The sequence below is a fragment of the Polyodon spathula genome, chromosome 25 (genome assembly GCF_017654505.1).
Source record: "Polyodon spathula isolate WHYD16114869_AA chromosome 25, ASM1765450v1, whole genome shotgun sequence".
In the NCBI taxonomy this organism is placed as follows: Eukaryota; Metazoa; Chordata; class Actinopteri; order Acipenseriformes; family Polyodontidae; genus Polyodon; species Polyodon spathula.
The window spans coordinates 5,276,847-5,304,714 of NC_054558.1; the positions used below are offsets into that span (position 1 = coordinate 5,276,847).

Below are 27,868 nucleotides of genomic sequence, written 5' to 3' on the forward strand. Positions count from 1 at the left end.
GCTCCTCACTGTATTGCGTACTGGTGCCGTAAAGTCAGCCTGCTGTCTTGCGTAGATCAGTCTAACCTTCAGAGAGAGCTGCTGTTGCTTTTTGCTGCTTTGCTTTGCGTGAATCCACAAGGTATGCCAATACTAGATGGGAAATAACTACTGAAACGAACTACGAACTGACTGAGCAGGTAAGTGGGGTTTTAATTCGTCTTTTATATTAACATGTGTGAGTTTGATGCTCGTAGAAAGGGGAGGTGCGAGGGCACGGCTTGCAGGGGCTTCCTCTACCAGCTCCGAAAGTGTACAGGATCTTCCCATGCTTATTATCACCAGGCCCCAGGAACGCAAATCTGATCATGTGTGTCATCATCATGCATACGGAAAAGTTACAAAAGTTTTCCACTGTAAAACTGCAGGCTAATGTTGCAGTGTCCCCCGCCTATACTGACTCTATGCTTTCCTGCAGTTTGCAGATCTTCCATGCATGTTACCACATCTCTGCTCTGGTTTTACTATGCCTCACTCTGCTGTGCTTCTACCGTCTCTATCCTTCTAGCATTCCATCGCGTCACTGTTTATAATATTTATATTCTGAATGTGGAATTGAAAAGGGCTTTACTCTCACGTCACAGCTCGGTTCTTAGCATGAGGCCCGAGAGACAATGGGTTGTGTCAGCTGATCACAGCCACTCCCTACTTGAAAACCCCCTTCAAGCTAGCTGCAAGGATCAATCGTTCTCTCCAGGAAGCCCTTGTAAACCAACGCTTATCACACCTCTAACAAAGCACCAGTATAACAGATACCATGTGCAGTAAAACAGAACCACCCCTCTTTATGAATTCCTGTTTTACCCCCTGTGCATATTCCACATGTCAAATGTGTCATTACAACCTCCCACCGCTGCAGGTAGTCACGGCAGCATGTCCTCTTGACTCAGACAGTGGATGCTGGTTAGCCGTCTGTAGCAGCACTGAATCAGGCCGGTGAGAGATGGGTGAGGAAGCTGTAGCTATGTGGAGATGTGTTTTCAGAGTGGGTGATTGAATCAGATCTCAGAGCTCTCAGGCATCTATACTAACAACCACTGCTCTGTACAATGGAAGGACTGTCTGGGAGGGCGTTTTTAACATTATGATCATAGCCAGCTGATCAGCTCTGGGAATTCCTGCCTTTACAGCCCTGTCATTAAAAAAAAAATGTTCACAGTTCAGGCTTTTCAACTCACACGCAATGCATTCTGGGAAGCGTCATCCTGTTTCTGTTAAAGGAAAGAATGGAACCTGAAACGGGTAAAACGGACCAGAAGGCACTGGGGTGTGAGTTGAAAAGCCATAACGCATGGAACCACGTGCTGAGGAACCAAAAACAGTTCTCAATCACTTACACTTTTTAAAAATATATTTTTATTTAAAAAAAAAAAATTGTCCAACAGATCTAAAGTTAAGATATATGAAGGCTGAGATACTCAGCAACAGGTTCTTAAACGAAAGACGTGCTCAAAACCACTCAGATTAATGGGGCATGCGCAAATTAATCTGCATGTGCACCGATAACAAACGAGACACTTTATTTCCCCCCGAAGATACAGTTTGGCGCAAAACCGGCGGGTTCTACTTCCTTGTAAGGCCTGGGTTGTGTGAACGCCACTTTGCAATTCTTCTGAAGCTGAAACGGAATGCTGCCAGAAAAATGTACTGAAGCATAACTCTCCGCGCTTTGCTGGCTAAATTCAGGCAGGGGCTTGTAAAAATGTGTCCAGCGCAACTATTCCAGCAGTGACACCCTCCCAACCTTATCTCAGCGCCTGGATGCAAAAACGTGGCTGAATTATTACCCTGCAGTACAGCGAGTCGCTGAGCCAAGCTGAAGAATCAGTGATTGCAAATAGAAATTAGGGCGAGATGCTACTGCTGCACTGAAACTTTTATATTAGAGTGATGTTTACGTTTATTTAAATGTGTTACATCACTAAGTGAAACTTGCGCCCTGTCTATATATACAGATGATCATACAGTATATGGAATAAATAGGCAGGGTGTCTTTGTTGAGAGAGAGAGAGACAGAGAATTGATGCACAGCAATGCATTGCAATGCTGTATGAGTCCATCTATGGGGATCTGATTAGATATATCACATATATAATATATGGTATATTGATACAGACTAGTATATTAATACGCTGCTCAGCTCCAGAGCTATACAATGCATAGATTTTCTTGCTCTGAAAGGACGCTGTAAAGTCTGGCTAGGAACCGATATTCCTGTGAGCGTGAGGCTCAGCATGTGGGGTCCTAATACCTGCGGCACAGGACGGGGATTTACTGTGTGGTGGCTTGATAGTCGAATTTTAAAATAACGCCTGTAAAGCTACAGTAAAGCCATAGTAATGTTTTTACTAGCAGGGTTTGAAAGCCTGAGTTCTTCCCATCGTTTTCCCTGGAATGTATCCAGGCTGTGTTGAAAACCACAAGGCTCTCAGGGGGCTAGTAAAGCCTCTGGCAGATCCTCCTGCTTGAGTCCTGAGGGGTCTTCATCCATCGGGAGCAGTCCCAGGGCTAACGGAGCGGGGGTTGGAGGTCACTGGAACACACGTCACGATCTCGGCACAGCTGCACTCACAGAATATCACAGAGTCCAACCCCAGCGTTGTATTATTAGATTACAGTCCGATACACGCAGCACGTGGGGGTCTTGTAATCCACTGCCTTGCAGTGTTAAACAGAACTGAACCAATGGGTTTAATCCACCTTTAAAAGTGCATGCACTGGTCACTTACACTGAGTGTGTGTGTGTGTGTGTGCTTTGAACTCTGTTTCAGCACACACTGCTAACACATGCAGGGCTAGAAGTTCACTTTTTAAGGCAGTAGTTGCTACCTGCCTGGAAACAGGCAGCAAAATGATCTTATTCATCAGCGGTTTATTTTCATTAATGATATAAATACTGTTTTAAACGGACTGCCTATCTATGATCACATAGTGTATTGAAATCAGAAAAGTGTTTGATTTATTTCTAATAGCATAAGCAGTCATTTCCCATTGTATGAAAGATATTCATAATTAAAATAATTATGTATGTGTTTACTCAGGGCTGGTCCAGCATACTGCAGTGCAAGGTACCAACAAAACGCTACTGCATAGTGGCAACACGTTTTGGGAGCAAAATGCTACCAGATACACCTTAACTTGAAGCTTTGTACATTTACCATAGGACTACCAGACATGATCAGGACGACTTTGCAATATTTATTCCCAATCCACTGTGCTGTCATTGCTGGTAATGCTGTGCTAATGGTTTGACTGGGGTTTCAGGGTAACACACTGGGATAGTGTATAATGGGATAGCAATTAAATTTAAAGCACTTCCTGCGTTCTATAAATAGCTGTGGAACGTCCCATGACGTACAGGGAGCGGTCCCGGGTCGCTCCAGCTCTTTCCATGGGGCAATGCTGCTGCTCTCAAAGAGAAGGACCTCTTTGAAATAACCAGGCACTCAAGGCAAGGAACACAAACAGGTCTAAAGGTTAAAGAAAGGCTGCAACTTTCACTGCAGGCATTTGCATTGAGGATGAAATTGGCAGCGACTGATGCTGTATTTGGTCTGTTATGTTTAGTTCTCTGGCGGGCAGCGAAACGTTATCGGTGCTGAAATTTCCCAGAACATATTCTTAGATGAGCGAGGCTAGCATGATCAAGCATTCCTCTGCAAGAAATCGAATGCTGGTCGCAGTCACAGCTAATTCTTTTGGTATTGAAGGTCGTTTGTAAGGAGGGGGTGTTTAAAATGTACTCTCTTGACAATTTTCAATTGCAATGCAATGGCAGCACAAAGAGCAGATTCCACCCAGTTAACATGCAACACTCGTGACAGGAAACTGAGTCTGGGAGCATTTGTGGTGTGTTTTGTTTCATCAGCCAGCAAAAGGTGTCGATTTCACGTCTTTCTGAAACTCTTTTGTAAAACTCGGGTCAGCTTTATAATCAAGGCAGTTTGCATAACCTGGTGTTCACAAGTCTAGTTCACAGGTAATAGATCCATTATCTCCTGTGGTTCTCACATGACAATCAGACTAAATATCAGAAGAAGATATTATTTGTTCGTATCCCACCGCGCCCAAGTCAGACAACAAAAGCTTGCCTGGTTTTTCAAGATTTGTTTTTATTAACCCTTTGATCACAGCATTGTATCTGAACATTCCTACTTAAACAGAGGGATTTTTTGTTCCTATAGTAAAACAACATAAAAAACAAAATCAGATCTTTATATGTTTGAATATTGCTTTTTTTTTTCATCTTTGAATTTCGGCATTGTTCTTGAACAACCAAAATTAAAATAGATTTAATAGATAGCACTTTTGGGTCTCACGGCAAAGCTAATTATAAGCCAGAATCGGACCATCCCAATCAGATCCTAGATAATTTGTCATAGCAGTGCATGAGGGTGTCTTTCCAAGCTTCCCAGCTTTAATCTAGCCAGATCGTGCAATGCTGCATTGGATTCAGAGCAGGAGATTGGCTACAGACCAATAACCTTGAAGCTTCCACCTGGGTGCTGAAACACTGAATCACAATCGACATTTATTGCAGGGAATTACATTGAAATCAGCAGAGGCGGTGACGGTAAACACTTATGGATAGTGTGCTGGAACAGCTTGGGCATGTCTATGTGGCTTTGCAATGGTTGGGGTGGGGGTGGGTTGGGTATGTTCTTCTCAGTCTGCTGTAGGAGAATGTAAGTTTTGTAAACAAGCTGTCTGCTTTCTGATAAAGTGGAACGCACAGAATCTGTGGAGGGGTGTACAGTAAACAGATACCAGGGGATCGTGCTGCATTGTGCATGATCATGCCTCTGAGATATTCCACTGCGATCCTCTGGCTGAGCTGTCACTGTGTGTCTGTCGTGTCTTTCTAACTGCAGGCTGCGAGAATGGATGGGGATGCAAGGAAGGAGCAGCTGCACAGATCCAAGTGGGCTTCTTCGTCACTTCGGCTGAAGAGTGAGTTCTCAGAAGTTTCTCTTCTCTCCAGCCCCAGAAGAATCTCAGATGCAAACGCAGTCAGATATACCGACACAGTGGGCTTATTTATGCGTTGGAGGAAACAGCTGTGAGAGTCCAGAGCAATCATCTGAGCAGCCTGGCTGTGGGACTGTCTCTCAAGCTTATCAGTAAAGTGTTTGCTTTGTGGATGAATGATGTTATGTATGCTGTACCTGAGGTGACAGCTGTTCTTTTTAGCATTCTGGTCGTACTGTTTTTTTTTTGTTTTTTTTACACTGTAAACTTTGTGTCAGGTCAGAGATTGCTTTCAAACGCAGGCGTAAACTCCACTCCCCCTTCACAAACAGGCAAACCTGTTTTTAATCCATTAAAATGGGCTTTAAACAAATAGCCCTTAAGCACAGGCTGACACAGTTAATAGCATAAAGCATGACAGATTGTGAATGATTTCCACCTTGTCGTCAGAAACTCTGGGCTTTCACTCCAGTCCTGAAAGGAGAAAATTCATTGTAAATGATACAAAACTGAGAAGCCCGCTGTGGGGAGTTGTTGGCTTTGAATTTTGTAATATCAGCAGTTTTTTGTTCTCCTTTCAAAAGACAGGGGCCAGTTATAGACCAGTGTAAACTTGTGTGCTGCTCTGGTTTTATAAAGCAGAGTTTTTTTTCTTTTTAAAGACACTACATTTGAAAGTGAAGTGAAACACTGAGATAAGCTCATTCCTCACCCGCTGTGCTTTTATTGAAACTTGAGATCTGAAGACGTAATCGTTGGTACAATGGTACAGAGCCATAAGGATGTGTCTTACATTTTCCTGCCCTGTAACCCACAGTTATCCCTACTGATGACAAATACATGTTTAGTACAGTAAATAAGGGTGCCCCTGCAAAACAGTTATCTTTTAATTAAGGATCTTCAAGGGCACCACTGCCTGCCAGCGTCTGTGGATAAGTTCCAGTTACCTGGGTGATAATTGCAGACTCTCTAGTTTATATTATGCTGCCAGAGGTTATCCAGGAACAGGAGTGAGTTAGCTGCACCTGAGCAAACCCAGGTACTGTGCTGCCTCTGCTTTAACCTTGCAGTGTTTAGACTTAGCCCCTCAGGCTTCTCAAAGTGGACCCTGAGAATGGATGAAAGCGAGCCCTCTCTTTTCAGAGAACGACCCCGAGGGAGACGGCACGAGGACCGGACTGGGAGCGCGGGGGGCTCGGGGCTTTTCTTCTGTTCGATCAGACCCCCGAAAGTGTGAGTGCTGTTCACTGATGCACCCTAGACTTTGCACCAACATGACACATGTATTTCAGAAGGTGACGCGACATTCACAAGTGGAAGATATGACAGAACAAAATGCATGACTTTCACAGAAAGGCACACACGTGGCATTCAAATATATTTGACTAATAGCGAGGACTTCTGCTGTGTGTTTCACTAGCACCAGATAAAGAGCCAGTTAATGCAGATTGAGAGAAGGAGAGAGCAGGAACAGGGTGCAGCGCTCAGCACTTCAGATAAAGAGACAGTTAATGCAGATTGAGAGAAGGAGAGAGCAGGAACAGGGTGCAGGGCTCAACACTTCAGATAAAGCGCCAGGTAATGTAGATTGAGAGAAGGAGAGAGCAGGAACAGGGTGCAGCGCTCAGCACTTCAGATAAAGAGACAGTTAATGCAGATTGAGAGAAGGAGAGAGCAGGAACAGGGTGCAGGGCTCAACACTTCAGATAAAGCGCCAGGTAATGCAGATTGAGAGAAGGAGAGAGCAGGAACAGGGTGCAGCGCTCAGCACTTCAGATAAAGAGACAGTTAATGCAGATTGAGAGAAGGCAGGGAGCAGGAACAGGGTGCAGCGCTCAGCACTTCAGATAAAGAGACAGTTAATGCAGATTGAGAGAAGGCAGGGAGCAGGAACAGGGTGCAGGGCTCAACACTTCAGATAAAGCGCCAGATAATGCAGATTGAGAGAAGGCAGGGAGCAGGAACAGGGTGCAGGGCTCAACACTTCAGATAAAGCGCCAGGTAATGCAGATTGAGAGAAGGAGAGAGCAGGAACAGGGTGCAGGGCTCAGCACTTCAGATAAAGCGCCAGGTAATGCAGATTGAGAGAAGGAGAGAGCAGGAACAGGGTGCAGCGCTCAGCACTTCAGATAAAGAGACAGTTAATGCAGATTGAGAGAAGGCAGGGAGCAGGAACAGGGTGCAGGGCTCAACACTTCAGATAAAGCGCGCAGGTAATGCAGATTGAGAGAAGGAGAGAGCAGGAACAGGGTGCAGGGCTCAGCACTTCAGATAAAGAGACAGTTAATGCAGATTGAGAGAAGGAGAGAGCAGGAACAGGGTGCAGGGCTCAACACTTCAGATAAAGCGCCAGGTAATGCAGATTGAGAGAAGGAGAGAGCAGGAACAGGGTGCAGGGCTCAGCACTTCAGATAAAGCGCCAGGTAATGCAGATTGAGAGAAGGAGAGAGCAGGAACAGGGTGCAGGGCTCAGCACTTCAGATAAAGAGATAGTTAATGCAGATTGAGAGAAGGAGAGAGCAGGAACAGGGTGCAGGGCTCAACACCAGATAAAGCGCCAGGTAATGCAGATTGAGAGAAGGAGAGAGCAGGAACAGGGTGCAGGGTGCAGGGCTCACCACTTCAGAAGGAAGCAACAAAACTTATGTTCTGATCATTATCACTGTGTGTGAAAGTAGCACATATACTGTGTCCAGTCATATAGCTCTGAATACTAAACTACAGCTATAGAATCTGTACCATGATGCAAAATACACACATAGATACACACACACACGCACGCATGCACGCACGCACGCACATACATACAGACAGACAGGCTCCTGCACATCTCTAAAAATAAATATATAAGATTGTTGTTCCCCATCCCAACTCACTCAGCTCCCCCCCCCCAAAAGGATTGCTTGATGTCAGTGCCCAAGTCTCATGCTAATAAATTCAGCTGATGTTTAGCACTGATCTTAAACCCAAATAACAAATACAATGCAATACAATGGGGGTTTATAAAGCTCTGTGCATATAATAAAGAACACCAAAATGCACTGTCAAACACATAGGTTTTGAATCTTGATTTTAAAGTCCCTGATATTTTCCGCCACAGAATTCTATAAACAGGGACCGCGGTAGCTGAATACCTCCCCCGGCTTTGGGGGAGGTCAATAGCCCGGCAGTATAGCGTAGAGAACCGGTTGGACGTATTCCGACAACGTGTCTAAGAGGTGCTGAGGAGCTAGAACATGAAGGATCTTATAGGTCAACATATAACCATCTTGTTCCTCTCCAGCGGAGGATAAAGACAGACTGTGTGAAGACAGAAACAATGGGGAGCCACTTGGAGCCGCAGCGAGGGGAATTAAGCTGTTTTCTGCAGGAGGTCGAATGGAACAAGGAAAGGGTGAGTTTCGCTGTCTGTAGTTTCGCTTTGACTCTGCTTCGCGCCAGTGTTTCGCTTGCTGCCGGAACCTTTACTCTGAACAGAGATGGCTCCTTCTCGTACCAGTGTCTTAGCGTGGCTGACATTTCCTTGACTTGGGGGTGTTTGAAAAACAAACCGGGATCTCCAAACGACATTATTAAAAAATATTCTACCAAGTACACTTGAGATGAAACAGCTCAATTACAAGGGTGTCCTGAGTGGTGGAATGAGAAACATCAGCAAGAGCCACATGCTGCACCAAATAACACAAAAGAGAATTGGGAATAGGGTTACCACACGACTCCATGTGCACAGCGACAGCTCAGGCTTTTCAACTACATCGCAATGCATTCTGGTACATTTTACCTTTCACAGCTGGACTACACTTACCAGAATGCACTGGGGTGCGGTATACCTCTGAATCCAGGTGCAACACCTTCATGCAAATAATATCACAGGGAGTCAACCAGCAAACGCGTTATTATTATTATTATTTTAAGGTTTTTAAAAACGCACTAGCCCCGGGCTGGCCAAAGCTGTACCCTCCGCTCCTGGTCTTTGTTCCAACCCTGTTCTAAATGGTTTAACTGAACCAATGAAATCTTCATCCAAACCCTGAGTTCATTATATAATTGCACCTGTTAAGCGCAGTGGCCCTCTTTAACCCTGAATGCACACATCGTTTGCCTGCCTCCCTTAGTTCCCTATATGCTATACCTTAGATTTCTGATGGAGCGTTTCTGAAGTCAGGGATAATACTCGATTGAATTAATAATTTGTTTTTCAGTTGGAATGTGGATCACTGTGCTCCCTATATATTATTATGTGCAGTTAATGAGACCGCTTGTAATTTGGGGGGGGGGCGACACTGAATTGAATCAGTTTAATTGATTCATCGATCAGCTGTTAACAGCAACACGAGCCATTTCTCAAAATGAAAATAACTTCCTCGCTACCAAATCATTTGAGCGCATATGGCGATGTTGTGAGACTAAACGTGCACAAAAAAAGACCTGGTCTGCTAAGGGGCTTGCTTCAGCAAACGCCATGGGACCGACGTCAAGCAAAAGCTGCTGTTGCAGAAAAAGAAAACCAATAGGACAAAACCGAGTAAACAGCAGAGAGAGCGACACAGGTACGATTACGTCGTGACCTGCGTAAGACAGGAAAACCGCAGCCGGTTGACAGGGTTACAATCAGCACAAACCTCCCCCGTGCTACTGGTGTGTGTGTGTGCATTGCAAAAAGAGGTTACTGGAAGCATATTGGTGATGAATTCACACAACAGTGCGCTACAGCTGGGAGAAACTGCGCCGCCAGGTTTGAAAACATCAGCTGTCGTTTACCTGAGCCAGGTAGCCCTGCCCAGCATTTCTCCACATAGCCGTGCTTATTACGAGTGGCAGGGCGTGCTAGCAGTGTGGTGAACGTGAAGCGGTGCCTCTGTCGATGTGCTGGCTGTGAAAACACAGGTCCGTCTCATTCCGGTGACAACATCAGATAGCAAACCCAAACCGACGAATCCAAAAACTGGATTGCTAAAAAGATAACTTAACAAAAAAAAAAAAAAAAAACTTTCCCCGTACACATTTCTTTTCAGAAAGCGAAAGCCAGCCGCTTAGAGGAAGTCACGGAGAACACATTTATTTCTGCCTAAAGGTTTGTGTGCAGTCTGTCGGCGAGCTGTTCGTCTGCTCTGCGAAATAGCTAAATCTGACACACCGAAGGAGATGGAGTCACTCTGCTGAGGAAAAGGAGTCGGGCAGGGAAAATAAAGCACAAGAAACTCGCCTCATGCCTGTCTGGCGGCCGGTATAAGATCACGATGGATGAGGATAAGGGAAACGGAGGCGGACTTGTTTCTAAAGCGCTCGCTCGGGTTCAGAAAGCGGCTGCACAGAGTGAGTTGTGTTTTTTTTTTTTTTTAATAATACCTTCACACACAGGGCTGCGGCTCCGCGCTCGCTAGCCAGCCACTCACGCCAGTGTAGGTAGACGGTATTAGTATGTGCGTGCTTGCTGCTGTGATGCTGGCAGAGAAAAGGTTAAACTAATCACGTTTTTTTTTTTTTTCCCCACTTTTTAAACTATCTCCTAAGTGTTCTGGGCTTCTCGCCTAAAAGAGAAACGATTGCACACATTTCCACGTTACCTTCGTGCGATTAGAATAGACAGAAATGTTATCATTCATTTGGGGGCTCCAACAGTTCTCCAAGTTTGTATGCTGTAAATTGTGCTATCACACTGTGCAAACGCGACCGCGTTAGTGGTTCGCTTTCTATTTATACCCCAAACTGTAAAATGTATTATTAATGTTTTTGTTGTTGCTGTTTGGAAGTTCATCGCAATACTACCTGCCTATGATGCCCTCTCTCCTCCTGCCTGGCTCTTTCCAGAGCTTTGCGTTCTTTGAACAGCGTTCTGTGTTCACTGTGCAAATTCATTGCCGATAGCAAAGGGCGCGCGTTCCTTCTGCGCTGCGGGTACGCGATGCAGTGAAAGCAGTTCCACTGGCCTGCAAGCAAGCAGTGTTTGCCCCATTGCCCCTCATCGGCATGTAATTCGGTCACTATGAAGCACAGGTAGGCTAAGCCATGCGTCGCACGTGGTTCCACTGGTCAGTGGATCCAGTTTCAATGACGTGGCTCAGGTTTTGGTTAACTCGGACATCAGGGTAGCAGTTGAGTGTGTGTTATAGCTTCTGTATGGTCTGCCAGCTCCAGTTTGGCAAGGCTCTCTGCCATGCGTCTACTAATGTTTGAAATCCTTTCTGCTGTAAACTGCTCTCGGCTGTCAGTCGTTGTTGGCATTAAAAACAAGGATGGTTGTTATTGATACTGCTCTGCAGCTGCGTAACAGGCCGTTACCTGTTCTACTGGAACAGGAGGAGCCTTTTCTGTACAGTAAATGAGAATTCACAGGGGCTGAGTGTCGCTCGTTTACCTGTTGGCCCGATTCACTAAACTCAAAGGATCAAGTTCAGGAAGTGCATTTGACGACGCACGTCATTGACGTAATTTTAAAGTGGGGGTGCTGAAAGCCATTGAACAAAACTGTAACCCCTGTATATAATGGAAACCATGCAAAGGCAAGGGGGTGCTACAGACTTTCAGAGCTGATGCAGCGCTTGTGTGTCTGTACTCGGAGCTAGTGCAAGGGCAGCGGCAGTGAGCCTGGGGTACGAGGCTGCCATTGGTAGAACGGCGTCAGTTTTGTAACGTTTCTGTTTTTAGACACGCCAAAGGTGGGGATCGGCTAGCACGGGTTATCCTCTGCCGTGCTTTACCATGTGCAAAAACGGATCCATTGCGCATTCCTCTTCTGCTTTCCCAGGGATCTGTTCCGGGTAATAAACTTCAGGCTGTCAATGTTTGTTTTTGTTGGAGGTTTTTTTATTTTGTTTTCCCTGCAAGGGATCGTACGTCACAGTTGATTAATCTGTGGAATATGTTTAACCCTTTCATGCACAGCTCACATGGGGGGGGGGGGGGGGGGGGGGGGGGGGGGGGGGGGGAGGGGAGGGGGGGGGGGGGTTGGCAGACGCAAATGCGCGATGACCTCATAGGAGTATGCCATTTTTTTCTCTCCATATAAAGCAACTGATAACCAGCTATTTTCAATATTTAATGCATGAAAGAGTTTTATGTTAGGATCTCTCCTCCAGTGGCTGGGGACTAGGTTTCATACTTTCATCTGAAGAAGAGACCTCTGAGGTCTTGAAAGCCTGTGATGAATTATTGTTTAGTTAGTCCAATAAAATGGGCCACATCTTCTTCTCTTTGTTTATCATCTCTGGACTGATATGGCTGACATTTCATCTATCAACAAACTGCAGGATAAAACTCTGAACCCAAGCCCCAGGTGGTGCTGCTCACCGCACCCTGTGTTTTCTGAGTCTCATGGGCCAGCCCTGTGTGTGTTGCAGTTACCTCTGTACAGGGCATGAGGAAGTCGTGGAAGATAATAACTCATTGTTAATCATTATTAACCTTCCTTAAACCTGTTTGGGAAAGTACCTCCTGCTAGGCACACAGGAACAAATGCATTAACAGTTTACTTTTCTAATTTTGTCATCTTTTTTTCCCCTCAACCTGCAGGTGAAAGTGGCAAGCTTAGCGGAGAGGCTCCGACTGAGGGCAAAGCGAAAGGAAAGGGTCCCGCGCGGGCTGCACCAGAGCACTGTGAGTTACTCACACACAGATTTCAAGTATAATCCTTCAAAACGCTCAATCAAAGTATGAATGGTAAAACCTACAAGAAACCCAGTAGATGATTTCCCTCCTGCATTGCAAGCAGGCTCCTGTCATCGCTGCAACGACCAGATCAGTGAAGAAGACACTTAAACTCTTCTCTACTTGACTTGATTTCTTATAAGTTTGATCTTTACTAGTTGTTGTTTTTTTGTTTTTTGTTTTTTTAATCAAATAAGGCATTGAACATACAACATATTAATAACACCACTGGTGTCCTATATTTGTATATTTATTCAAAGGGTTTTGTATTTATTTGTGTTATATAAATAATATGCAATTGAATTTCTGTTTAGTATTTCATAATTTAGCACTATATTAGTTAAGGATCTTCCTTCAAAGATGTTGCTTGTTGGTTTGCGCGCGTGTTAATTGAACCCCTCTCTGCTGCAGCCGGGGCCCAGGCGAGTGACGAGGAGGGGGGGGGGAAGAGCGGCTCCAAGAGGCTGAGCAAGTTCTTCTCATCGTTTCGCTCCAAGCTGTCCGGAGAGAGTGAGTGCTGCCCTGCTTACATTTCTCTCTGTACACAAAAAACAAGACCCGCCTCTTTATTAGGAAGGCGGTGCCACTGCTGACAAAAGACACACACCTGAGCTTGTTACCGACACACTGGGTCTAATCGAGCACATATTAAACCTGGGGTGAAACTGCCATGCAGTAGGAGTCTTATTTCCATCCCTGGTGTGCAGTAGATGTGGTCTGCTGGTCTGTTTCTTCGCATGGCTGATCGCTCTGGTTTGTGAATTGCAGCTTGCTGTATTGGGAAGCAGGCTAACACTGACTACAGTAAAGACAATGTCCTGAACTCCCTCTTCGAATCCTCTGTGGCAGAGAGCTGTTGATAGAGTCGAGCAGCAGAAAGTGTAGCAATGTGGGGGCTGAGTTTGCAAGCTTTGCAGCAGCCTAATACACAGCGGGACTCGGCAAGCTGTTTGGAAGAGAGATATTTTAACAGAGAAGCAAGAGGGTGGGAGGAGAGGAATGACGAGCAGTTTTATTGCGTACTGTACAGTCTGTGGATTTTCAGAAGATTGCACAACTCATTTGCCTCAGATTCGTGTTGAATTACACAAATCATGTGGGTAACGTTCGTAAAGCTTTATTCCCCTTTTCCATGATGTCACGGTCAAGTCACTCTGGGTAGTTTCTCAGCTTGAGTGGGTTACTGGAAGTTGTGCTGTGAAGCTCCAGGCTGTAGTGCTGGAGAGAGAGGCTGGCTGTGGTTGTTTAAGCTGAACAGTGCCGTGCTTGTAGAATCGCTGGTTTGTATTTCGCTGGGGCTGCCTGACTGTTTGAACCAGGATCTCGATCCAGGTAAGAAGTCTTCGTGTTTGTATTTGATTGTTGTTCAGATAAACGTGTGGATTGTTGGAACGACTGTTTCTAGCTGTTTGAACAATCTCTGTTTTTTTTTTTTTATAGTTACATTCTTTGATCCGTTTTCACTGTTATGACTTTGTACTGTACATAGACTTCAGGTACCACTGTCGCGTGTTGCTTAGTTTGTTTCTGGCTGTGTGAATGTAATGTCTACCCTGTTTTATAACCAGGGATGGAAACGGAGACGCGCTGTTGCTATACACTTTGACGAATCAAGCATGTATTAAAACCTTGAATGGGTGAAACTGCTGTGCAATAGGAGTCTGATTTCCTAAACTCCATAAAGTTCACACAAGCTGTTTTAAAATTTCTAAAACTGTAAATAAAAAATTGACGACGGGGTACTGTGTTGATTAGCTGTGCTCTGTACAGAAGGGGACGGCACTGTGTTGATTAGCTGTGCTCTGTACAGAAGGGGACGGCACTGTGTTGATTAGCTGTGCTCTGTACAGAAGGGGACGGCACTGTGTTGATTAGCTGTGTCCTGTGCTCTGTACAGAAGGGGACGGCACTGTGTTGATTAGCTGTGTCCTGTGCTCTGTACAGAAGGGGACGGCACTGTGTTGATTAGCTGTGTCCTGTGCTCTGTACAGAAGGGGACGGCACTGTGTTGATTAGCTGTGTCCTGTGCTCTGTACAGAAGGGGACGGCACTGTGTTGATTAGCTGTGTCCTGTGCTCTGTACAGAAGGGGACGGCACTGTGTTGATTAGCTGTGTCCTGTGCTCTGTACAGAGGGGGACGGCACTGTGTTGATTAGCTGTGCTCTGTACAGAAGGGGACGGCACTGTGTTGATTAGCTGTGTCCTGTGCTCTGTACAGAAGGGGACGGCACTGTGTTGATTAGCTGTGTCCTGTGCTCTGTACAGAAGGGGACGGCACTGTGTTGATTAGCTGTGTCCTGTGCTCTGTACAGAAGGGGACGGCACTGTGTTGATTAGCTGTGTCCTGTGCTCTGTACAGAAGGGGACGGCACTGTGTTGATTAGCTGTGTCCTGTGCTCTGTACAGAAGGGGACGGCACTGTGTTGATTAGCTGTGTCCTGTGCTCTGTACAGAAGGGGACGGCACTGTGTTGATTAGCTGTGTCCTGTGCTCTGTACAGAGGGGGACGGCACTGTGTTGATTAGCTGTGTCCTGTGCTCTGTACAGAAGGGGACGGCACTGTGTTGATTAGCTGTGTCCTGTGCTCTGTACAGAAGGGGACGGCACTGTGTTGATTAGCTGTGTCCTGTGCTCTGTACAGAAGGGGACGGCACTGTGTTGATTAGCTGTGCTGTGCTCTGTACAGAAGGGGACGGCACTGTGTTGATTAGCTGTGTCCTGTGCTCTGTACAGAGGGGGACGGCACTGTGTTGATTAGCTATGCTCTGTACAGAAGGGGACGGCACTGTGTTGATTAGCTGTGTCCTGTGCTCTGTACAGAAGGGGACGGCACTGTGTTGATTAGCTGTGTCCTGTGCTCTGTACAGAAGGGGACGGCACTGTGTTGATTAGCTGTGTCCTGTGCTCTGTACAGAAGGGGACGGCACTGTGTTGATTAGCTGTGTCCTGTGCTCTGTACAGAGGGGGACGGCTGTGTTGATTAGCTGTGTCCTGTGCTCTACAGAAGGGGACGGTGTGTTGATTAGCTGTGTCCTGTGCTCTGTACAGAAGGGGACGGCACTGTGTTGATTAGCTGTGTCCTGTGCTCTGTACAGAAGGGGACGGCACTGTGTTGATTAGCTGTGCTCTGTACAGAAGGGGACGGCACTGTGTTGATTAGCTGTGCTCTGTACAGAAGGGGACGGCACTGTGTTGATTAGCTGTGTCCTGTGCTCTGTACAGAAGGGGACGGCACTGTGTTGATTAGCTGTGTCCTGTGCTCTGTACAGAAGGGGACGGCACTGTGTTGATTAGCTGTGTCCTGTGCTCTGTACAGAAGGGGACGGCACTGTGTTGATTAGCTGTGTCCTGTGCTCTGTACAGAAGGGGACGGCACTGTGTTGATTAGTGCTCTGTACAGAAGGGGACGGCACTGTGTTGATTAGCTGTGTCCTGTGCTCTGTACAGAAGGGGACGGCACTGTGTTGATTAGCTGTGTCCTGTGCTCTGTACAGAAGGGGACGGCACTGTGTTGATTAGCTGTGTCCTGTGCTCTGTACAGAGGGGGACGGCACTGTGTTGATTAGCTGTGTCCTGTGCTCTGTACAGAAGGGGACGGCACTGTGTTGATTAGCTGTGTCCTGTGCTCTGTACAGAAGGGGACGGCACTGTGTTGATTAGCTGTGTCCTGTGCTCTGTACAGAAGGGGACGGCACTGTGTTGATTAGCTGTGTCCTGTGCTCTGTACAGAAGGGGACGGCACTGTGTTGATTAGCTGTGTCCTGTGCTCTGTACAGAAGGGGACGGCACTGTGTTGATTAGCTGTGTCCTGTGCTCTGTACAGAAGGGGACGGCACTGTGTTGATTAGCTGTGCTCTGTGCACTGTGTTGATTAGCTGTGTCCTGTGCTCTGTACAGAAGGGGACGGCACTGTGTTGATTAGCTGTGTCCTGTGCTCTGTACAGAAGGGGACGGCACTGTGTTGATTAGCTGTGCTCTGTACAGAAGGGGACGGCACTGTGTTGATTAGCTGTGTCCTGTGCTCTGTACAGAAGGGGACGGCACTGTGTTGATTAGCTGTGTCCTGTGCTCTGTACAGAAGGGGACGGCACTGTGTTGATTAGCTGTGTCCTGTGCTCTGTACAGAAGGGGACGGCACTGTGTTGATTAGCTGTGTCCTGTGCTCTGTACAGAAGGGGACGGCACTGTGTTGATTAGCTGTGTCCTGTGCTCTGTACAGAAGGGGACGGCACTGTGTTGATTAGCTGTGTCCTGTGCTCTGTACAGAAGGGGACGGCACTGTGTTGATTAGCTGTGTCCTGTGCTCTGTACAGAAGGGGACGGCACTGTGTTGATTAGCTGTGTCCTGTGCTCTGTACAGAAGGGGACGGCACTGTGTTGATTAGCTGTGTCCTGTGCTCTGTACAGAAGGGGACGGCACTGTGTTGATTAGCTGTGTCCTGTGCTCTGTACAGAAGGGGACGGCACTGTGTTGATTAGCTGTGTCCTGTGCTCTGTACAGAAGGGGACGGCACTGTGTTGATTAGCTGTGTCCTGTGCTCTGTACAGAAGGGGACGGCACTGTGTTGATTAGCTGTGTCCTGTGCTCTGTACAGAAGGGGACGGCACTGTGTTGATTAGCTGTGTCCTGTGCTCTGTACAGAAGGGGACGGCACTGTGTTGATTAGCTGTGTCCTGTGCTCTGTACAGAAGGGGACGGCACTGTGTTGATTAGCTGTGTCCTGTGCTCTGTACAGAGGGGGACGGCACTGTGTTGATTAGCTGTGCTCTGTACAGAAGGGGACGGCACTGTGTTGAGCTGTGTCCTGTGCTCTGTACAGAAGGGGACGGCACTGTGTTGATTAGCTGTGTCCTGTGCTCTGTACAGAAGGGGACGGCACTGTGTTGATTAGCTGTGTCCTGTGCTCTGTACAGAAGGGGACGGCACTGTGTTGATTAGCTGTGCTCTGTACAGAAGGGGACGGCACTGTGTTGATTAGCTCTGTACAGAAGGGGACGGCACTGTGTTGATTAGCTGTGTCCTGTGCTCTGTACAGAAGGGGACGGCACTGTGTTGATTAGCTGTGCTCTGTACAGAAGGGGACGGCACTGTGTTGATTAGCTGTGTCCTGTGCTCTGTACTGTGCTCTGTACAGAAGGGGACGGCACTGTGTTGATTAGCTGTGTCCTGTGCTCTGTACAGAAGGGGACGGCACTGTGTTGATTAGCTGTGTCCTGATTGCTCTGCTCTGTACAGAGGGGACGGGGGACGGCACTGCACTGTTGATTAGCTGTGTCCTGTGCTCTGTACAGAAGGGGACGGCACTGTGTTGATTAGCTGTGTCCTGTGCTCTGTACAGAAGGGGACGGCACTGTGTTGATTAGCTGTGTCCTGTGCTCTGTACAGAAGGGGACGGCACTGTGTTGATTAGCTGTGTGCTCTGTACAGAAGGGGACGGCACTGTGTTGATTAGCTGTGTCCTGTGCTCTGTACAGAAGGGGACGGCACTGTGTTGATTAGCTGTGTCCTGTGCTCTGTACAGAAGGGGACGGCACTGTGTTGATTAGCTGTGTCCTGTGCTCTGTACAGAAGGGGACGGCACTGTGTTGATTAGCTGTGTCCTGTGCTCTGTACAGAGGGGGACGGCACTGTGTTGATTAGCTGTGTCCTGTGCTCTGTACAGAAGGGGACGGCACTGTGTTGATTAGCTGTGTCCTGTGCTCTGTACAGAAGGGGACGGCACTGTGTTGATTAGCTGTGTCCTGTGCTCTGTACAGAAGGGGACGGCACTGTGTTGATTAGCTGTGTCCTGTGCTCTGTACAGAAGGGGACGGCACTGTGTTGATTAGCTGTGTCCTGTGCTCTGTACAGAAGGGGACGGCACTGTGTTGATTAGCTGTGCTCTGTCGGGATGGCACTGTGTTGATTAGCTGTGCTGTGCTCTGTACAGAAGGGGACGGCACTGTGTTGATTAGCTGTGTCCTGTGCTCTGTACAGAAGGGGACGGCACTGTGTTGATTAGCTGTGTCCTGTGCTCTGTACAGAAGGGGACGGCACTGTGTTGATTAGCTGTGTCCTGTGCTCTGTACAGAAGGGGACGGCACTGTGTTGATTAGCTGTGGTGCTCTGTACAGAAGGGGACGGCACTGTGTTGATTAGCTGTGTCCTGTGCTCTGTACAGAAGGGGACGGCACTGTGTTGATTAGCTGTGTCCTGTGCTCTGTACAGAAGGGGACGGCACTGTGTTGATTAGCTGTGTCCTGTGCTCTGTACAGAAGGGGACGGCACTGTGTTGATTAGCTGTGTCCTGTGCTCTGTACAGAAGGGGACGGCACTGTGTTGATTAGCTGTGTCCTGTGCTCTGTACAGACGGCACTGTGTTGATTAGCTGTGTCCTGGCTCTGTACAGAAGGGGACGGCACTGTGTTGAGCTGTAGCTGTGCTCTGTACAGAAGGGGACGGCACTGTGTTGATTAGCTGTGTCCTGTGCTCTGTACAGAGGGGGACGGCACTGTGTTGATTAGCTGTGTCCTGTGCTCTGTACAGAAGGGGACGGCACTGTGTTGATTAGCTGTGTCCTGTGCTCTGTACAGAAGGGGACGGCACTGTGTTGATTAGCTGTGTCCTGTGCTCTGTACAGAAGGGGACGGCACTGTGTTGATTAGCTGTGTCCTGTGCTCTGTACAGAAGGGGACGGCACTGTGTTGATTAGCTGTGTCCTGTGCTCTGTACAGAAGGGGACGGCACTGTGTTGATTAGCTGTGTCCTGTGCTCTGTACAGAAGGGGACGGCACTGTGTTGATTAGCTGTGTCCTGTGCTCTGTACAGAAGGGGACGGCACTGTGTTGATTAGCTGTGTCCTGTGCTCTGTACAGAAGGGGACGGCACTGTGTTGATTAGCTGTGTCCTGTGCTCTGTACAGAAGGGGACGGCACTGTGTTGATTAGCTGTGTCCTGTGCTCTGTACAGAAGGGGACGGCACTGTGTTGATTAGCTGTGTCCTGTGCTCTGTACAGAAGGGGACGGCACTGTGTTGATTAGCTGTGTCCTGTGCTCTGTACAGAAGGGGACGGCACTGTGTTGATTAGCTGTGTCCTGTGCTCTGTACAGAAGGGGACGGCACTGTGTTGATTAGCTGTGTCCTGTGCTCTGTACAGAAGGGGACGGCACTGTGTTGATTAGCTGTGTCCTGTGCTCTGTACAGAAGGGGACGGCACTGTGTTGATTAGCTGTGTCCTGTGCTCTGTACAGAAGGGGACGGCACTGTGTTGATTAGCTGTGTCCTGTGCTCTGTACAGAAGGGGACGGCACTGTGTTGATTAGCTGTGTCCTGTGCTCTGTACAGAAGGGGACGGCACTGTGTTGATTAGCTGTGTCCTGTGCTCTGTACAGAAGGGGACGGCACTGTGTTGATTAGCTGTGTCCTGTGCTCTGTACAGAGGGGGACGGCACTGTGTTGATTAGCTGTGTCCTGTGCTCTGTACAGAAGGGGACGGCACTGTGTTGATTAGCTGTGTCCTGTGCTCTGTACAGAAGGGGACGGCACTGTGTTGATTAGCTGTGTCCTGTGCTCTGTACAGAAGGGGACGGCACTGTGTTGATTAGCTGTGTCCTGTGCTCTGTACAGAGGGGGACGGCACTGTGTTGATTAGCTGTGTCCTGTGCTCTGTACAGAAGGGGACGGCACTGTGTTGATTAGCTGTGTCCTGTGCTCTGTACAGAAGGGGACGGCACTGTGTTGATTAGCTGTGTCCTGTGCTCTGTACAGAAGGGGACGGCACTGTGTTGATTAGCTGTGTCCTGTGCTCTGTACAGAAGGGGACGGCACTGTGTTGATTAGCTGTGTCCTGTGCTCTGTACAGAGGGGGACGGCACTGTGTTGATTAGCTGTGTCCTGTGCCTGTACAGAAGGGGACGGCACTGTGTTGATTAGCTGTGTCCTGTGCTCTGTACAGAAGGGGACGGCACTGTGTTGATTAGCTGTGTCCTGTGCTCTGTACAGATTAGGGGACGGCACTGTGTTGATTAGCTGTGTCCTGTGCTCTGTACAGAAGGGGACGGCACTGTGTTGATTAGCTGTGTCCTGTGCTCTGTACAGAAGGGGACGGCACTGTGTTGATTAGCTGTGTCCTGTGCTCTGTACAGAAGGGGACGGCACTGTGTTGATTAGCTGTGTCCTGTGCTCTGTACAGAAGGGGACGGCACTGTGTTGATTAGCTGTGTCCTGTGCTCTGTACAGAGGGGGACGGCACTGTGTTGATTAGCTGTGTCCTGTGCTCTGTACAGAAGGGGACGGCACTGTGTTGATTAGCTGTGTCCTGTGCTCTGTACAGAAGGGGACGGCACTGTGTTGATTAGCTGTGTCCTGTGCTCTGTACAGAAGGGGACGGCACTGTGTTGATTAGCTGTGTCCTGTGCTCTGTACAGAAGGGGACGGCACTGTGTTGATTAGCTGTGTCCTGTGCTCTGTACAGAGGGGGACGGCACTGTGTTGATTAGCTGTGTCCTGTGCTCTGTACAGAAGGGGACGGCACTGTGTTGATTAGCTGTGTCCTGTGCTCTGTACAGAAGGGGACGGCACTGTGTTGATTAGCTGTGTCCTGTGCTCTGTACAGAAGGGGACGGCACTGTGTTGATTAGCTGTGTCCTGTGCTCTGTACAGAAGGGGACGGCACTGTGTTGATTAGCTGTGTCCTGTGCTCTGTACAGAAGGGGACGGCACTGTGTTGATTAGCTGTGTCCTGTGCTCTGTACAGAAGGGGACGGCACTGTGTTGATTAGCTGTGTCCTGTGCTCTGTACAGAAGGGGACGGCACTGTGTTGATTAGCTGTGTCCTGTGCTCTGTACAGAAGGGGACGGCACTGTGTTGATTAGCTGTGTCCTGTGCTCTGTACAGAAGGGGTACAGAAGGGGACGGCACTGTGTTGATTAGCTGTGTCCTGTGCTCTGTACAGAAGGGGACGGCACTGTGTTGATTAGCTGTGTCCTGTGCTCTGTACAGAAGGGGACGGCACTGTGTTGATTAGCTGTGTCCTGTGCTCTGTACAGAGGGGGACGGCACTGTGTTGATTAGCTGTGTCCTGTGCTCTGTACAGAAGGGGACGGCACTGTGTTGATTAGCTATGCTCTGTACAGAAGGGGACGGCACTGTGTTGATTAGCTGTGTCCTGTGCTCTGTACAGAGGGGGACGGCACTGTGTTGATTAGCTGTGTCCTGTGCTCTGTACAGAAGGCAGTAAGGAGCATCCGGTGCTGGAAGTGGCCAGCGAGTCAAAGCCTGCGGAGATGGAGCAGAGAGAGACTCGCTACTCCAGCGGGCAGTTCTTCTTTGAGTACCTCGTGGTCGTCACGGTGAAGAAGAAGGGAGAGAGCTACGAGCCACAGATCACATACCAGTTCCCAAAGGTGAGCCGGCTGCACTGTGCAGCGCAAAGGCAGCGTGTGCTTCTGGTCTATATTGGATATTGGGTTTGGTTTTGTTATTGATGTTGCAATGCATGTATTAAACAGTTTACATTATTAACCCTTTGCAGGGTGTCCAGAGAACGTTAGGTTTTCAATGTGGCATAGTTTTGATCAATGAAAGTGTTTAAATGTGTGTTAGTTTTTCTTCATGTTGATAGTGTGTATTCGTTTGTACTAATAACAAACTATTATGACAAAACGTTTTGCCGCGAGAGAGACTTGTTTCTTTCAATCGCACGCTCTGCATCGCGTGTTGTTTTATAGTTGTGTTTGTTATTGTTTTTTTTTAATTGCGTGAGTCGTACGTGCTGGGAGTGTCCCGTGTGTCACACCCCTACCCCCTCTCTCTGCAGCGGGACGGGATGGCACGCTTCCAGAAAGAGGAAGAGGAGAAGACCCTGACGGCCATCACGCTGTTCTGCTTCCCAGAGGGAATCAACTGGGCCCCGCTCACCGAATACCGGAGGTACACACCAGGGGGCGCTGTTCACAAGGTGGAGTGGGGGTGGAGAATTCAGACACAATCTGGCCACTGGGTGGCGCTGTATGCTATGCAGGAATCCCGTTGAGAGGCTAGTTCCACTCCGCCTCCCTTTTCAGTTGCATTGCTGGAAATACTAACTAGGTCAGAGAACGCCAGAGAGGTTTGCTTGTCAAAGCAGAGATACTTTGCAGCTTGGCTTGTGAGCCCCACCCTGCATGCGCCCATCGTACAGGGAAAGGAAGTGGTTTACAAGAAGTTATCTTTTCACTTTTGAAATCACACTCGGGAGCACCAGGAAACATCAGCACCGCTGTAGCACGCTGCAACGTGTGAGCAGCTGGGCGCAGCGTGTCCCAGCACGTCTAACACGCCTTTGCAAATGAGCGAACTATAGCTCATGTGGTCTTTATTCAATACAAATTTACAATAAATAACACAGAACTGCACAAACTGTATTGTAACAGGTTACCCACACACATATATATATATATATGTGTGTGTGTCCCCTACATATATATGTGTGTGTGTGTTTTAGACTATATGTGATATAAACACTAGGAGTCTGTTTTAACGATCTACATTCTGCACTGTTAAGCTTGTAATTTGTATTAATCGTGCCAGAGTTTTTTCCCCCAGGGGTTATTTATTTGCCCACTTCTTTCAGTAACATCACGACTACATCAAATAAATTGAAATCAGGTTTAAGATCATTAAAATAGCCCCCCCACCCCCTCTCCTTTAAGTTTGATGTGACAGGTGAACGATGAGTAATGCAGTCTAGAATTGAAGCATGCTTACCATCTATAACATCTGTGTGTTCCAGTGAAACCTTCTCCTTTGTGTTGACTGAAACTGATGGCAGCCGGAGGAACGGGTACTGCAGAAGATTGCTGGTAATCCACGTGCTGTGAGCTCTGTACAGGACACTGCGCCTGCAACAGCAAGAGCCGTTCTTCCAGGACGCTGCTGCTTTGAAACTAACAGGATTTCAAACAAACACACGCAGGACTAGAATCGGGGGATTCAACGTGCCCGGCTGGATTTAAAATGAAAGCGGGCTTTGTCGTCGTGTTCGTTTCAAACATTAATTTATTTATTATTACTGTCGCAGAGAGGGCAGTCGCAGTGTTTTTAATTTTCACTTTTTTGGATAAATAATAAATAACAAAAAATCAGAATAATGATTCAAAGAAAACAGGACCCAGTTCTGCAGTGACCCAGCCAGGGCTGGTGCCCCTATATTAAGTGTAGATGGCTCTACGCCTGCCCCCCCCTCTCTTTGCTGGGGGGCCCCTCTACCTCCCAGTCTAGACCTCTCTTGTTAAGCCTCCTCCTATTGGTCCCCCACAGCCTCACGGGAAAGGAGCCCGCCCTCCTGAAGCGTACTGCATCATCAGCAAGCTTGCCTGCTTCGGCCTCTTCTCAAAGGTACGGTGCAGAACTTCGAGCCGGGAGCCGCGCTCTGCTGTGTCTCTCTGTTTTATCACAGTGAGGAACTATCAGACAAGAGACTATAAACCATTCAATAGCTTCTTACACTCTGCTGAAATCGCTTTGTTTATTGTGGGTTTTAGTTCCAGTTTTTCTAGCAAGGGGCCAGTTTCACAATGCGGTTTTTAAAAAAAAAAAAAAAAATTAAAAAATTAAGATCAAGCGATAGTAGAATTGGCAGGTCTGTATGATTAAAGGATGATGTGCGATTTTTTTTTTTTTTTTTTTGATGGAGTGAATTGGATTTAACAGACTGCTCTAGGAGCTGCTTTGTGAATCCGGCCCCCCGGTATTCCCTGGGAATTCTGCAGTGTATCCCGTCTCTGAGACGTTGTTTTTGGTTTCCATATTCCTCAGTGCTGCTGAGGAAGGGCCAAGGTCATGTATTGTCAGCAGTTCCTCGCTGGAGCAGGAGAAATTGCAAACAGAAAGCAAAATGCCTTTTAAAAAAAACACGGGCCAAAAATCAACACTGTGCTTCTGTTTGAGCAGTTGACTCTAATGAGTGCTGGCAGTGTGCTAATACAACAGAAAACTAGCACTTTCCCTTGACAAAACATTGGGAAGATGGCTCTTTCGAGCAAAAACATACATATGTGTGTGTACTTTGATTCCAGATCTTCGATGAGGTGGAGAAGCGTCGTCAGATTGCGCCGGCAATGATCTACCCGTTCATGCAGAGCCTGAGAGAGTCTCCATTCCCCGCGCCGGGACACACCGTGAAAGTCAAGAGCTTCATCCCTGACTCCGGCACAGAGGTGGGTCCCCGCTGGATAACTCCTCGCAGCAGTATGTAGAAATCACACTAGACCCTGATGTTCCAGCAACCCTCCCAAAAGTAATGCAGCTATTTCCAATCGAGTCCTGCAACATTATAGTGCTAAGGCTTAATAAATGAACAAATGAGCTGTAACTGATATCCAAAGGAACGAGGGGGATCTGAGTCTGCAGAATTCCCTTTTAGTTTCTGAAGTGGTCCCTCTCGACAATCTGTGATCAAAGTTTTCCTGTACGATGAACAGGTCAAAAACGTAATGCGACCCAGCAGGGCCAGACGGTCTGCTCCACTCTGAGAGTGGGACCCAGACAGTAGTCTAGCCCGGGCTTGCTCCCAGTTTCTCTGACTGCCGCGTCTCCCTGCCCCAGATCATCGAGCTGACCCGGCCGCTGGACTCCCTGCTGGAGCACGTGGATTTCAGAACGCTCTTCAAGTGCCTGAAGGATGAGGAGGTCCTGCAGGTCTTCGCCTCCACGGTGCTGGAGCGCAGGATCATCTTCGTGGCAGACGAGCTCGGGTGAGTTCACAGAGAGGAGAGAAAGCTCTCCGCGTGCTTCTCCCCACATAAACCCTGTGTTCAGTCCAACCAAACTCTCATCTGTCAAACAATTAATGCAATGGACTTGTTGAAAAGCTTGGACAAAAGCAAGTGCTTTATGAACACGGTACGCTCTGCTTGATGTTGCTCACGCTGTAAGTATTTGTTTGGATGCCACACGGTGCGTGCATTGCACTGCGCAATGAGGGGAGGTATTGACCCTGTGTGTCCCCCCCACAGCACCCTGTCTCAGTGCATCCACGCTGTGGCCGCGCTGCTCACCCCCTTCATCTGGCAGCACACCTTCATCTCCATCGTGCCCAAGATCCTGATAGACGTGGTCATGGCACCCACCCCCTATCTCCTGGGGGTGCAGAAGCAGCTGCTGGAGGAGGTGATGGACAACAGCGACGTAAGTTACCATAGAAACACACACACGCTCTCTGCGTACTGCTTCATTCTTATGTAACGGTGATGAGTAAGAGACAGGTCAGAGTGGGGTGGGTGAGACTTGGTAAGCACGTTCTTTAGGGTGCAAATTGAGAGGAATCTGTCCATCATTGCACAGTAGGGTTAATCAAACTTGTCTTTTTTTTTTTTTTTTTTTTTTTAAAGGTATTAATAGTGGATTTGTCTGAAGGATCTAACAAGACATTCATTCAGAAAGTAAGTGTCTGGACTCTCGCGCTTTCTGAATCTACAACGACTTGTATTGCATTTAGACAGTGTTTCAGGGTTAGAAATAAGATTCCTGTTGCATAGCATCTTCACCCATTCCAGGTTTTAATATGAGCTTGATTAGCCACAGTGTAACAAGCTATTAAATTCATAGTAAAACCAGGAATGGATCAAACTGCTGTGCAATGGGAGTCTTATTTCCATCTCTCTATAGAAAACTAATACAGGAAATAAATGGATAGTAGAGATGTGTAGGCATGGGAGGGCGTATTTATTTATATCACAGGAAGTGAACTTGGAAAAACTGACTCCCCAAGGTATGTAAAACAAAACAACCAACAGGAAAACCAGTAAGGGATTTGTCAGGATGTTCTGGTGACGAGAGGTTTGTTGAATGGACCTTTTTTAAAAACAAAACAAAACAAATTGTACAAGCACTGAAACGAAGGCGAACAGTACCTAACTAACGTCTCTCTGCTTTAGCGGGGCGATGAGAAAAGCATCCTGCCTGCAAAGCTGCAAAGTGAGATCCTGCAGGCGCTGAGTGGCAGGAAAGAGAATTCCAGTAAGTCACGAAGCCTTCGTTACTTTTCAGTCTGGTTTTGTTTTCTGGAGGTTTGAATGTTGTTCGTGGGGGTGGGAGGTCACGGACTCCAAGCTGTGTGGGTTCAATGCCTATGTGCATTCACCACAGCTGCTGAGGGCTTGTCACGTACACAGGGTTTGCAATGTGAGCTGTGGTGACACCGCACAGAGAGAGCGTTCCAGTTTCTGTTTGTAAATGTCATGTAGTGATTATATATGTGTGTGTTTTTTCCCAGCACCCGAGGAGCTCAATAAGATTGTGTCTGCTGCGTTTGTCCCGTTCTTCGTGAAGACGGTGGGTCACTTCTCCTCCTATGTCAAGAGGAACGGCAAAGGAGGGCGGGGCGAGTTCCAGAAGAAAAGCTTCTGCAAGGCGGTGGAGTCCAAGACGATCCGCAAGTTTGTGAAGAGGTTCATCCAGACCCAGATGTTTGATTTATTTATTCAAGATATAGAGCAGCAGCCGGCAGGCCAGGAAGGTGAGCAACGCAACGCGAAATGTAACGCAACGTGTTTCCCTTGATCGCTGCTCGCTAGGCTGTTTCTGTTTTCTTGGCTGGTGAAAAGAACCACATTTTAAGCTGTATTTTATAGTAAAACACACATTTTAGGAAGCGCTCTGCCTGCCTGCGTGGTTTTCTGATTGCTGGAATCATGGGAGGATTCTAGAATCCTGACACTGGAAGGCAGTGATTGGCAGGGGAAGGCTGTTGGAACAGATGGGAGTTCTTAGGTGAGAACTTCATCTGCAACCGCTGCGTCTCCTACGAGTGACGTCATTGCAAAATGTAACGGAGCGTCTCGCCGCGCTTGCTAGCAGTTCCGTTCCTGTGCTGATTTCACTGCAGTAGGAGAGGCCAGTGATGATGGAGGAGACGCAACGGATTGCTGCAGTTTGCTTTATATTTCTTCTTTTTTCTTTCAGGATTTTTTCAGAAAAAGATTGCAGAATATAACGAGAAAATGAAGAAGAAGAAGAAGAAACACTAGAATGAACGATCTTTGCATTCATCTCTTTGACTGACCCGCCCAGTGACTGAGAGCGACTCTCTCTGTGTGTGTGTGTGTGGAGAAATCTATACCAAGGACTGACTTCTATTCGGTGAACCGGGAGAAGCTGTTGTAAATGTTGCTGTTTGTCTGTGTGTTCGTGCTTTCAGATAGGAACTGCTTGTAAATCGCTGCCCAAGAGAGTAAAGAGTTTTACATTTTC

At 47.6% G+C, this 27,868-nt stretch overlaps 1 protein-coding gene across 4 annotated transcripts; it reads left to right on the plus strand.

The window, feature by feature from the left end:
- LOC121299716 (DENN domain-containing protein 2D-like) lies at positions 1-27,868 on the plus strand. 4 transcript variants are annotated; one of them, XM_041227660.1, is made up of 17 exons: positions 7-179; positions 4,911-4,989; positions 6,151-6,240; positions 8,291-8,401; positions 12,520-12,603; positions 13,066-13,164; positions 21,866-22,041; positions 22,455-22,567; positions 23,409-23,478; positions 23,936-24,013; positions 24,694-24,834; positions 25,223-25,371; positions 25,633-25,804; positions 26,008-26,058; positions 26,554-26,635; positions 26,892-27,134; positions 27,581-27,868. In XM_041227660.1, exons 2-17 carry the CDS (start codon positions 4,920-4,922, stop codon positions 27,643-27,645), a joined length of 1,794 nt encoding a protein of 597 aa, XP_041083594.1. In that variant the 5' UTR covers positions 7-179; positions 4,911-4,919; the 3' UTR covers positions 27,646-27,868. The 4 variants fall into 4 exon arrangements, with proteins under 4 accessions (XP_041083595.1, XP_041083594.1, XP_041083598.1 ...); XM_041227661.1 differs by lacking the exon at positions 23,936-24,013 and having other exon boundaries at positions 1-179; XM_041227664.1 differs by lacking the exons at positions 7-179; positions 4,911-4,989; positions 6,151-6,240 and adding an exon at positions 10,023-10,323 and having other exon boundaries at positions 8,339-8,401.

Excerpts from the sequence above, each read along its gene's own strand:
- LOC121299716 (XM_041227660.1), top strand. The coding sequence starts at position 4,920 with ATGGATGGGGATGCAAGGAAGGAGCAGCTGCACAGATCCAAGTGGGCT. Across the intron at positions 12,604-13,065 it reads GCGGGCTGCACCAGAGCACT|CCGGGGCCCAGGCGAGTGAC; the intron begins GTGAGTTACTCA and ends TCTCTGCTGCAG. Across the intron at positions 24,014-24,693 it reads GCTTCGGCCTCTTCTCAAAG|ATCTTCGATGAGGTGGAGAA; the intron begins GTACGGTGCAGA and ends CTTTGATTCCAG.